This window comes from Dermacentor silvarum, unplaced genomic scaffold (assembly GCF_013339745.2).
Source record: "Dermacentor silvarum isolate Dsil-2018 unplaced genomic scaffold, BIME_Dsil_1.4 Seq3, whole genome shotgun sequence".
NCBI lineage: Eukaryota > Metazoa > Arthropoda > Arachnida > Ixodida > Ixodidae > Dermacentor > Dermacentor silvarum.
In genome coordinates, this window is record NW_023606011.1 from 49196 (window position 1) to 62666 (window position 13471).

Here is a 13471-nt window from a genome sequence, read left to right on the forward strand (position 1 = left end):
GCGCCCGTCTGTGGCCCATTAAGGGACGTATGGCGATCACTAATCACAGCGTGCTGACGTTCCAGCTAGTGAAGAAAGAAAGAAAGAAAGAAAGAAAGAAAGAAAGAAAGAAAGAAAGAAAGAAAGAAAGAAAGAAAGAAAGAAAGAAAGAAAGAAAGAAAGAAAGAAAGAAAGAAAGAAAGAAAGCATCCACAAAGTGTCTTCTGTCCTAAAATATTTTCTGGTAATTTTATCTTATCGTCCCCATGATATCGTTGCACGGCGCGTGTCGCATGGCACGTGTCGAGAGTCGACGCAACCTCTGATGGCTACCGCTGCGATATATTACTGGGTTAAAATATCAAGGATAAGAGCACGCTAGCGGAAATACCATCTCACGAAGTCAGAAATCGCCGACGAAAGTGTGTTGAAACGTCAGACAATCTCTTTTTTCTCGCTACTGCCACGACCGGCAATAAATGCTGTGGGGGTCAAGGTCCCGACGTTGCAGAGTTCGTTATAAGCGACACCGTAGTGGAAGGCTCCAGGTAAATTGCAATCACTCGGGGTTCTTTAACGCGCACCTAAATACACGGGCGTCCGCCCCCATTGGTGAAAATACCCGCGACCTCGATCGTGTTCAACAGCAGAACGCTGTAGCCAATGAAAAACTGCGGTGGGTGACCGGCGTTCGTTACTGAAGGAGATACTAAAATCGCAGAAGCAGTCGGGGCCCCCTGAGAAACCAGGGGACGATCTCTTGTTCTTTTCTGTTCCTCTCCAAGCAGCAGCGACAAGAGAGGTGAATGCGCTTTCGCGAGGGGCAGACACGCAATCTTCTTCCACATCCTCCGACAAGAAGAAGTAGGCACCGCGCGCGCATCTTGCGGCAGACACTTGACGTCGACGTCGCTCGCGATAGAGGCGATATGCGCATGCGGTTTCCGCCAGGTTCATCGGTCGCCACGACGGTCCCTGCTATGCTGCGCAAGAGATAATAACGGGATCATTCATATACTGCGACACATGCTATTCATAACACTCTAACGCAAAAGAAATACAAAAATCATTAAATTATAGAATTTCGCGTGCCGATTAAAACAACGATTTGATTGCGAGGGACGCCGTTAGTGGGGAGGGGACTCGAGACTAATTGTGACCACCTTGGTTTCTTTAAACGTGCACACACTCCCTTCCCCCAGTGCAGGGTAGCAAACCGGACGTGCGTCTGGTTAACCTCCCTGCTTTTCCTCTCTTCTATTTCTCTCTCTCTCACACACCTAAATGTAGGTACACGAGCATCTTCACTCCCAATGAAATGCGGCCGCCGCGGTCGGGGTCGACCCCGCGACCTCATGCTCAGCAGTGCAGTACTAGCCACGGGGCCACTGCGGCGGGCAAAGAAATGAAGGAAGAAACGGCTAATGAAAACAGCGGAGTGTATCGTTATATTAATTAGTTTAGATTGCTTCTTTCTTTCTTTCTTTCTTTCTTTCTTTCTTTCTTTCTTTCTTTCTTTTTTTCTTTCTTTCTTTCTTTCTTTCTTTCTTTCTTTCTTTTGAGTATGTAATTCATCATGATACAGAATGAATGTGCAGAGTCGTCCGCTATTAGAGCAAGCCCCTCATTATTTATTCAAGCGTTGATAAAGATGCCTAAGATTTACATTAAATCCTGCAGATTAGTCTTTCTATAATAGGTATCCACATTATGCGTCGTATAGGGCACATTGGCTACATAAAATAGAATAAACGCTGAAGTTACACTGACTCGAATACAATTGAGGTGTTCACAGGTGGACGACCATATGCACACGATTAGCCCCGTTCATCGCAGTGCTGAACAGGAACGGGTTCTTAATTTTGTCGGGCTCAAGGAGATCATTCGGGAGTTATTTTATCTCATTAACGGGTGAAATTGATTCCCTTTTGCATTCGGTATACAGGCGCCTGCGGGAAATAAGACGGTTGCAGGACTTTTCGCCTCCCAGCTAAAGTCAAGCGATGCCAAGCAAGCATGCTTTGCCGGATTCGCCTGGGTGACGCCTTCACTCGACGCTATGCACATCTGATTGGCCGTACGAACAGCCCGAACTGTGAACGCTGCCAAGTGTCGGAGACTCTCCAACATCTGTTTTGCGGCTGCCCTCTCTACGCGTCACAGCGGAAGATGCTGGCTTCGACGCTAGCAGGCATTTGCAGGCGAGCATTGTCGTAAAATAATATTTTGTCCGCAAATGTGAGACCGCACAGTAGCATCAATAGCTACAAGGGCTGCTCTGGAATACTTGAAAATTACCGTACTAGACGCAAGATTTTCGCTTTTCAACGAGATCGTTCCCTACCTGGCCGGCGCGGCACCTTCCGTACCGCCCTCGACTACAGCCCATCGAAAGAGGAGAGAAAACGAAAACAGCGCCGACTTTAGGCAGAATAAGATCACATACCCGTCCTCAAGGATCCCATAATGAACTGTACAGTATAGTAGTTGTAATTGGTTGTTTTCATAATAATGAAAAGAGGCGAAAATGAAATTACTGCTGGCCGCACACTAACTGTGTAATTTAGGCTGCCGCTACCAGAACGCCAGCCAACAGATGGGAGCGGGGTTTTTGAATGCAGGGCTTGAAAGGGCAGAGAATAGCAGATAGAATAGAGTGGTAGGGGGATAGCGTAAACAGGTATTTAAAAGTGACAACTGCATCATAATTTAACCCATACTTCGCTTGCCATGTCACTTTACTCAGTGTTTGTTGCACAGCTCCACACGGCGTCACTTTAATAATCCTGTAGAGCAGCCGGATAACGAACATGAGCGGGCTTTGCTATCAAAGAAGGCGGGTTAACAAATGGCGTTAAAATTGATAGCTCAGTGAAAAGGAGGACTTCGCTATTAACCCCGCGTCAGCATACACAGAGCTGCAAGTGTAGAGGTCCAGAGAGTTTCCGTCAGTGATGTCACAGACGCGTGTATCGCGTCTGCTGACATAGGCATATTTTAGAGTGTGACGCCCGCTGCTAGAGGAGAGTGGGAAAGTAAAAAGTACATCTTGTCATTATTATTCAAAAAAATGAAGACAGAAAAACTCTTGCGACGCATCGCAACCCGGCGTGACCTTTCCATGGGCTGCACGTGGCGGTGTCACGTCGGGTCAGCCTCAACATTGTGGAGACGTTGTGGAGACAACATTGTGGAGACATTGGCTGACTGCCGGATAGAGGCTAGTGCTCCAGTTTCAAAGGGGTCGAATGACCCCGGTGATTGCGGACTGCTGTCGGCCCTGAGTTTGACCCCTGTTCGCGACGCCACTGACTCAACCCTCCAGGGCAAGCTCAAAATCTCGGCAACAGCAAAGCAGAAGGAGCTATGGCAGAAAAAAAATGCATCAAATTGCACGCCTTTCAACCTATTGTAACATTTGTCAACAGTGGGTGCGGAACAAAATTCCGTTCAGAACTTCCTTTCTTCTTTTTGTTGTCCATGCACTTTCCGCACACGACACCACCGGAAGAAACAAATGAAGACGGAACAACTTCTCTTCTTTCCGTACCTTCATTGTTGCTTCTTTGTAATAAATCTTCCAGAGTGAAATATGTTCTAGTCAATATCGTAGGAAGAAGCGAGGCTGCCACTCCAGAATTTTTAGCATCCTCGTTCTAATTCCCTCACATGTACACGACTTCCCCATTTACAGCTCATGCAAGACTGTAGCCGGGCGTTTAGCTGCGTGTATCGCACAGCCACGAGTTTCTACCGGCGTCTATCGCCTCTCTTTCTCCCCGATAAATTTTGCTCAGATGTCTTATCGTTTCTTATTAAACTGAATTTATTTGCCAATATGGAACTGATTGTACCAATAGCTTCACGTCTTGAATTACCATATAGTCAAACTAAATCTCGATCATATGGTGACCGACTAGAATGGTCAAATTCGCACACGACACCATCAAGTTTTGTATTCCCAATGTGCAAGTGCAACGCATGTAGCGTGTATTTAATATATGCGCGGCTTCCAACATGATATAATCAAAGCTTCGGTAGAACTACATTTCCCTTCAGCGAAACCCTTCTAATCAAAGGGTGGTGTTCAAACATGTAAATGACCGCCTTCACCCCTAGGCCAGGCAATGTTTTGTTTTATCCTCATGTTTTTTTTTTTTTTTTCATAATCCCGAGACACGAAGCAGAACCCTGTCAGCTGAAGACCATCACGCGCTCGCCCATTCCTACATCGCAGTACCCAACATAACACGCACCCAACGTTATCCAAATCCCGCGCGGTCAAGCACCCAGGAAGACGCGACGAGCCACTATCTCCAAGCTCATCGCAATCTTATAAGAAAGCCTGCGCCGCTCTCGAGAGGCTCAGTTCTTGCCGCAGGAAGCCCCCCGCACAGACGACAACGGCGTAACAAAAGCACAGTACAAGCGGGGCAGGCAAGCCAGTTACAGACAACTCAGCAGAGATGAGTCCGACGAGAGAACAACACTGCCTAAGCGTCGCCGTGCTCCTGGCGGCTCTTGCCGCGGTGGCCGTGGCGACGCCTTCGTGCCTCGACACGAGCAATCACTACTACGACGAACGGGAGTACACCTGCTTGGGCTTCACGAGCGCGTCGCACTTCCAAGAGCACATACCCCGCGACCTTTCTTACCCACGGCTTCGGTTCGTCCTCAAGGAGTGTCTCGTCGACTACATCCCGGGCTCGGCGTTCACCTCGGTGCCGGCGCTGTCCCTGGACCTGGACAACTGCAAGGCCAAGATCTTCTCCAAGCCGGGAGCCAATCCGTTCGACGGTCTCGAGGAGACCGTTTCCCGCATAGGATTCATGCACAACAGCACGCTGCCGGAGTCGTGGCAGCTGCTCAAGAACCTGAACCGGCTCAAGGAGGTGGCCTTCTACATGATGGCCGGCCTGGACCTGACGCGCGACTTCAACAACCTGCCGCAGAGCCTGAGGCGCGTGCTCATCTTCCGCTCGAGCATCGCGCGCATCGACGACAACTGGCTGTCGGGACTGAGCAACCTGGAGGAGGTGTGGATCCAGGAGAGCGACCTCAAGCACTTCCAGCGCTCCATGATGCCCAGGCCGGCACCCAAGCTGTGGCGCCTGCATTTGCAGTAAGACACGCCACCCTTGCCTTCTCCCACCAACTCGCGAGGTTGTGCCAAACCGTGCGTTTGAGGAAAAGCCCTTGCGACCACTGTTTCTGTTCCGGCAGCCTTTTACAGCGAAGCTCTTAGACTGTGGCTATAGAAGCGCTCTAAACCGTCGTATGAAAATTTTCACAGTGTTCTGGAAAAAATTTTGATGATTAACCGATTAAATCATTGGAGGAAACGGGGCCAAGTTAGGGGTCATGTGTAGGCAAACTTTGAGCCAGGTTGGCACCGGGTAAGGCCAAAGGGGAGGAAAAGATTAAGAGATCGAACGAGGCTAGAAAGTCCAGTGTTGGTGTTCTAACGTAGTGAAAGCTCTGTGATCTGTATTACAAACGGTCGCTTAGTCCGATAGCCTTGAGAACTCGCAGCAGCGCTTTTGTGGCTTTTGTGTGTGTGGGTTAATTACGGGGCTAAATGACAATTGTTGAACCCTCGTGAGAGAACCAAAGGTGGAATAAATCTTATAAAGATAAATCTATGAGGGCCATTTTATGGGCGATGTGTATACGGAAAGTTTGAAGTGTCTAGGTTAACTATGAGGTTAGCAGATAAGTACTGAATACTCGTTTTCTCCCTATTTCGAGGCGAAGTGGTTTCCCCACTTTCTTCGGCCAACTAAACGAGGCAGATTTTTTTTTCTCTCAAGTCTAACGATTTGCCTGAGCAAACCCTTTGCTAATTTATTGCATGAGGGGTGCTTAAAAGTTTCTAGCTGTTGGGCAAGCGACGGATAGACAATGAGAGGCAACGATTGCTGCCCGACCTTTTGCACAAGTGTTCGCACGTGGTGATCACTCTTCATAATGTATAGGAGAAGAAGCATACTTTCAGATCTCTCTTTGATGAAGCGTTCTTATAGAGAGTTTTGGATAGTGAAGCAGAAGTTAATGCACGATATCAACCTTTTGCACAAGAGTATCCACGCGGAGTACAAAGGGATCCAGTCAGAATCTTGTTTCTGCATGGTTCTGGTCATGCACTGCTCCGCTAACGCTATTTCCCGGGTACACATAGCTGAATCCGGCCGCTATTTCTCAAACGTTTCTCTCTCTCTCTCTCTCTCTCTCTCTCTCTCTCTCTCTCTGCGTGTTAGAACGCCATCTGAAGCTTGTGAATTTTCACCAGGACGCTTCGAATCGTCCAGCAAAGTTTGTGGTATTGCGACAAATCATCAACACCAACAGTTATTTTCCCACTCGGAAAAAAAAAAAAAAAAAAAAAAAAAAGCTGTCTCAAATCGACTCAATACGACCAGTATAATACATACCGCGTTTTTCCAGCTATAATCCGTACTCGTTGTGTCATCCGCAGGAGTTAATTTCGGCTGAAAAGACAAAATATCCTCCTATTTCCGTAGAGTAATAGTTTCCAAGCTGATTTATTGTAGCCAAGCTTGGTTGTAGCACGTACAAATTACTGACAAATACTTGTTTATAAATGTCGAGGATCGTTTCGAGCATGTTTCGCCTTGTGATCGAGGCCACCATGAGAACTTATTGTGGTCAGGTCTTGCTTTACTGACCGCATATACACGTTAAAGAATGCCTTTCACAGCAGGACAATGCTTGTTCTCTCATATTAAGCAATCTTCAAATATTCCCTCCCGTTCAATCCGCCAAATGTAGACGCACTTGAAATTTTTCAACTTTTGAACGTGCGCGAGCCGCAGTCTATCACTGTTTAAAATTAGGGTGCCTCTAAAGGAGAACTATACCTTAACATCATCATATCGGGCAGCGATGTTTGCCATAACGTAAACGTTGTTCTGACGAGCAACCGGTTCCTTAACCTACCGCATAAATTGCTGCGCTTAACGCTCGATATAAGCCGAAGCTCTCAAATGCCTTTTATTTGACGTCATTGCACTCCCACGCGCTCTTTTAACATCTCCTAACGGTTTCACAACAGACCACGGCCGCCTCCGTTTAACAAGCACTCCTCGGCGTTCGCAATTTAACATCCGCGGCAGTCGTATTCAGTGAGCCCGAAGTTATACGATCGCTGCGGCCTCGACAAAGCACTGGAATAAGAGCAACTACAGAAGTTGGGCGCATCTCGCACAAAGGGATGCTGTTCCGTCTTTTGTCTTTGGAACGGGCTTTGTTTTATCTCCGCGCAATCCAAGCCGGCATTCTCACGACCGTATAAAGCAGAGCAGCGTTTTCGTTCCGTGAGCCAGCGCCCGGAGATTGTTAGGGGTTATGAATGCTGAAACACGAATACTATACTGCGTTTGTCGCATTTATTCGTGGTCCGACTTTTTCGTCGAGTAAGCGTGCGCGGTGCTCTCTATATATGACGATGCAAGACGAAATGCAAGATACACCCAGTTAAGTGAAACGCATTGTGGCAGTGACAGCATTGTCGATCGAGGCGCCTGCGCATAGTGGAAGTATATCGAGGTTGTTGACAACGCACTCACGCTGCATTTGCGCGAATAGGAGACGTAACAGGAGCAAAAGGTGTTGCCGAAACGTCATCACTGTCTCGGCAAAGGTGATTTGTTCTCGTAAATTTTATCCTACTAGCAACATAGTTTAATAAAGTATCACGGGATATAAGTGAGCAAGGGGTAAAGCAGTACAGACTTTCGGGCTAGTTGGTCTGATACAGTTGTTGATTAAGCGCTATGGTCGTAAAAAAGCTTTGCTTTTGATAAATAGATTTGCTTTTACCAGAAAAACGTCAAGAGACTCACAGACAGCTTCACACTCGGAGCTTCCCAGTTCAGCGGGTCCCTTCAAACTCTGTATCTCTTTTATATCGGCCAGAAGCGGTCCATGTACCACCTATGAGCGCACTTATCCTTTGGGAAACATTGCTACAGTCTGTCCTATTAATACTTGTTCTGACACTCACTCACTCACTCACTCACTCACTCACTCACTCACTCACTCACTCACTCACTCACTCACTCACTCACTCACTCACTCACTCACTCACTCACTCACTCACTCACTCACTCACTTACTTACTTACTTAATCAATGATAACCATACACTTCTACGCCATTGGGGTACTTCTTTGCCTTCTGAGAGTAGCCACGTGTTTTGTAAAATAGATTGTATGCGAAAACAAGCAAGCCGGCACAGTTGAAGCATAATTAGCTTTGTCGACAGAGTTCCGGCGTCGATACCGAGCGGCCAAGGGTCCGAATACGTATAGAGTATACTTCGCTATTTGATGAACGGGTGATCGAAAGTCTTTTGCGAGTCCACTCCGCAACAGAGTTACGGAGTGGGGCCCTCCATTTCATTCTCACTCCATTCCGGAGAGTGGAGATCCTCGTAACCCCACTCCTTTTAACTCCTAGGAATGGTGAGAGTTGGACCATTTTCCGTCCTGGAGTCGCTGAGCTGATCCATTCAATTCCTCCAATTCCTGTAAATGAAACGCTTTCTCCGTAATGGTTTTGCTACTTGCGCCCTTGCGTGCCTAGTAACTAAGAACATATTTTTGAAGTCTTTACAGCGTTACAAAAAATGTTATGTATCATTTTTTTCGCGTACGTATTATTATTTCTTCTTGGATTACTAACATAAAAGTGAAAGGTGTTTATATGTTTTGCAGGACCATCTCTATTGTCTTACATGTGGCGGCATATATTAACGGGCACCGTTTTTTCCATCACCCCTCTCTGATCAGCGGTTATCGCGCGTTCTGGATACTCGACATTCTGCTAAAGAACAAGGCGTGCTTTTTACATCGCCGTGGAATCGCGCAGGGTGGAATTTGCGGCTCCGTTTTCGACAGCCGACTTTCTGCCGTAGGTCAAGCTAAATGGAATCATTATTTAAAACTACAAGTAGCCGTCTTTAAATAAATTGTGAGAACTATCCACCTGGGAACTATCCATCATCGAGCGATCCCGTCTTGGAAAGTGGCGGTGACATCGCAAGGAAGAAGAAGCAGAAGACCAGCGCAGGTTTATGCTCATCATCGTCATCGTCATCATGTTTATGCGAACGGATATCGCATCTTTTACAACCGCAACTAACATGCACTCACTACACCAGTCGTTACAGACGTACTTATATAGGAAGTCTTGAGTTAGATGAGTTATGCATGTCGTTAAATGTTAGTAAAAGTGCTGTACTGGTCTGTACTGGTTTACTGCGCAGTTACATATACATGTGATATATCCAATACAGCCAGCAAATCATTCCTCAAGTTGACTAGGCCTAGTACCTCGGTGGTATACGTATACCATGGCAAGCTCGTGGCGTAGTCACATTGCACATATTACAACTAAGGCAGAACGCGCCGTAGCTATGCTCCACCGGCTCAGTCACCGTCGCTCTGGACTACGCCGGGATACATTACTGATCATATATGGAATTAATGCTCTGCCCATATTGGAATTCAGCTGCGTATTATTTTCCGGTCGTCTCGCTTATAATATTAAACACCTTGTGTTTTTATAAATAGAAGCTTTACGCTTATGCCTTGGGCTATCGTTTCCAACACTGCTTTATATCAGGAAGCTCATATACCGACCCTAGATTGTAGATACCGCATGCTTACAGTTCATACATCCTAACAAATTTACTATTTTTCAAAGAGACATGTACAATATGTATTTATCAGTGAACCAACCGAGTTTTTTTATGTATCGTGGTCGCGATTACACAGCCATCAGATAATATTTGTGCTAGCACAGTTACAACACTTGAATGTATCCATACGACAAGTCCGAAATTCGAATGATGCCTTAGCAGACCAAAAAATTGAGTTAGAGGACATATTTACATATCATGCTAAACTACTGCCTAGCAGACATTTATTTGGTATATTACAAGACCATCTAAGCCAGCTAGCTACTCACAACATAACAGCTACAGATGTTTTTCTAAGCAATGAGAAGGCAGGAGTGGGGACCTTCTCTGAATATCTTCAATGTTCTTACTCTCTTCGCCTTCCCGACTTCGTATCCATAGTTCAGGCAGAATTACTAACGAATGTACTAACATTACGAAAACTTCCTCAAAATGCCTCATTAGCTGTTATTGTGAGCGACTGCATTCTGCCAACATTCAATGATTCAATGATGTTCAATTATTTCTCTACTTACGGCAAGTTCTCTTGCTTTGGGTACCGGGACACCATGGGTTCTACTTTAATGAAATGGCTGATTCACTCGCACGAGCATCTGTTTTGCCGGCATCGGCTAATGCAACCACGGCTAGGTACTGGAATTTCTCCATATCGCAAAATTCCACAAAATTCGCTCTAACATCGTCTCCTGAACTCCGTCATCTTTGTTCCGGGCCCTGTGGAATAATAATTGGTGTCCTTCAACACAATTTGAAGTTTCCTCTACAAAATTAAGATGTTGTATTCCGCCTTTAAAATTTTACTTGCACACGTCTGGTCAGGTGGTGTCTGTCCTCTTTATGTTATTTTTGAAATGTACCTGAATCTATTGAGCTTTTTATTTTTCTCTCGTGTCGCCAATTTTTAAGACAAAGAAAACACCTAGAGGTATCATTTCGACAACTTGCACTGTCACTAACCTCGCCAAACAATCCCTCTTTTGGGGCGTCTTTGCTGTGATACAGCCACCAGAATGCTTTTCTCGCAATTTATACTTTCATTATTTTAACAACAGCCTGCTTCTTGGCCAATCCCCCGTAGCGGGTAGAAGCCACTGTTGGGACATAAAAACAAGAACAGCTATAGCGGGGGTTCGGACCCGGAACTTCTCCACAGCACTTGAACCTTGTAACGCAGAAAAGTTCCTGGCTCTTCAACAGCGTAAAATGAGTAAAATATCGTGTTATTTATGATTACCATGGCAGGGGTAGTCGTCAAAAGGTAGATACTTAAAAAGCCAATATTGAGTAACAATTGAGAAATATAATAAATTGACCAAGTCTAATTTAGTCTAATTGGAAAATTCACCTGTTTCAGTGCTCCAAGACTATGCGCCCATTCGACTAGAATTCCATTCCGGAATTTCGGGCTCTCATTCCATTCCCATTCAACACGCCCCAAATGGTGCGGTCATTTCATTCCCATTCCATTCCGTATGTTTGAAAATTTGGAATCACACCAGAATAATTCCAACTCCTGAGTTGCCACTCCACCACTCTTTTCTGCAAGGAGTGCGAAAATTGTTGAGACCACAGAATGCGTCTTTACGGGTTGATTGCAGCGCAAGAATTCTTTTAGCTGTCGAGTGCCCTAGGCGAGAAGACGCGCCCCTTACACAAGTGCATATAGCCTTACGCGATCAATTGCAGAGGTTGCGGACTGACGTCGCTGCCAAGGGACTTCAGCGACGACCTGCCGGCCATGCGGCACCTGAGCATCGAAGAGAACCTCATCACCACCTTCGACGAACTGAGCCTCGAGCCGCTCCGAAGGGAACGCACCTACGTCGGACTCTACGGTATACGCACGCAAACTTTCTATTAACGCATACGCGTTGTGCGGCTAGGTCTGCTATCTGCTTCCAATCGAAGTTCGTAACTGAAATTACGTCACCGCAGGCGCGCACTCAATAATATTGGCCTATCAGCTTGATATACGTTCACATTGCGTTGGTGTCCTGAAAGCGCTGTCTGGCGCTTAAGTTTTGCTTTTAGCTGTACTTTGTTTCTGAAATCAGATAGGCATACCTTTTCTTTAGGGAAATGATTCGAGGTCGTCGAAAGCGTTTGGCAGTAGGAGAGGCAAGGAAGGAGAGCAGGAGAAAGAGTCGGTGGTTATATCCACGTAAATTCCAAGCACTACTTGATCACTACAGCGGTTAGGGTGGGATAGCGAGACTTACCATGGCCAAGTTCAAGCTTTAATTGGGGCTTTCTTCACCTATGACAAGTTCTAGGACAATTAAACACTCAGAGAGTTCTAAAGTTGTTAGCTAGGGTCGCATTCTCGACTGATCACCTCCGGGAATATGCCATCTTCAATACGCATTGATTGGCTAAACCAACGCAAGTGATAATAACGAAAGGAATAGCCCACAACTTATCTGCCTTCTTTTCGCCTCGCATAGCTGTCGAATACGTTGACGGGATGCCCGTCGCTCCAGTAAGGCACCGTACACGAGGAACATAACGTCCTGCAATAATGAAAGTATCCGCAAATGTGGTCGATCGAGAATACGGCCCTGTCAATCGAGTGCTTAAACTCGCTTGTCGTTTCCTCGCTGATGTGCCTAGCTTTAGAGGGACACTAAAGAATAATCACTTAGATTGATATGGTAAAACTAGTAGGCCGACGAGCCTTCCAATTTAATTAAGCTTTTTCAGCGTCATTTAGCGGAAAAGGACTGGATGCCATCGTAGAAAATGATGGAGAAATTTTTCCTTATTTGAATTTAGCATTCGATTAGCAGCACCGGTACGTTAGTAAGACGTCGTGGATATCAAAGTATTTTCGCGTGTTCGAGCCGTATTTAGTTGCAAGGTAAGGTTCTCAAAAGTCACTTAATTTAGTATGTAGTTAGAATGCAATTCAATCCTTGTTTAGCGATTACCTATTGGTTAGCCCAGAGCAGAGGTTGTCCAAATCCCATGGCGTCACGAGAAATTAGCGCAGGAACTAGCCTCAAGCTTGTCTAACGTCTTTGTGTCTTTTCTTGCTTACTTTTGGGCATTTCGTGTTCACTGCAAGAGCGACGTTTCTGGTGTACGGAAGTGTAATTTACCAATCCAGCTTATCATGATTCCTTTTTACTGTTACGTTAAAGCGTTGTTCCGTCCAATCGGTTCCGCAGGGAACCCCCTTCACTGCGACTGCCGTATCAAGTTCCTGCTAAGCTACTCGGACAACTGGCGGTTCCCGGTCTGCGCCACACCCGAGTTCCTCAAAGGCCGTCGGCTCAACGACCTGAGCGAGGACCTGCTCAATTGCTCGAGTCCCGCGACCACGACGACGACGACGACGACCACGACTCCTGCCGCTGCTCCGGGAGGCTTCTTTCCCTTCTACAGCGACGACGTTTGAACATACTCACGGCGGCGGCATTGGCAAGGCACACCAGGAATCAAAAAGAGATTGGAATAAAATGGCGTCTGTTGGGCGGGCCAACGAGTGAAGTTGTGTTTCGTGGGCGTAGCAGCCTTCATTCGTGTACAGTTTGCTTGTATTGTCGAATTCTGCAATGACAACGTTCTGAGCCAATCAAAGACACCGCAGCAGCCCAGCGGGCCAATCAGAGCTGACAAAATGGCGAAATTGACAATTTGGCTGCATTGGCGGTGGGAGGGGGGGTTCCTCCATAGAATATGGGCGCCGCCATGTTCTATACTCAGTGCAGGCGCGCAGGCGCCGACGACAAGATGCGATTCAGACGAGACACGCAGTCAACGCGATCCTGAG

At 46.5% G+C, this 13471-nt stretch overlaps 1 protein-coding gene across 1 annotated transcript; it reads left to right on the top strand.

The window, feature by feature from the left end:
- Window positions 1-4432: 4432 nt before the first annotated feature.
- Window positions 4433-13174, top strand: LOC119434871 (leucine-rich repeat and immunoglobulin-like domain-containing nogo receptor-interacting protein 4). The gene is made up of 3 exons (XM_037701914.2): window positions 4433-5101; window positions 11386-11534; window positions 12867-13174. The coding sequence occupies exons 1-3, from the start codon at window positions 4446-4448 to the stop codon at window positions 13094-13096; spliced, it is 1035 nt and encodes a 344-aa protein (XP_037557842.1). The 5' UTR covers window positions 4433-4445; the 3' UTR covers window positions 13097-13174.
- Window positions 13175-13471: the final 297 nt, after the last annotated feature.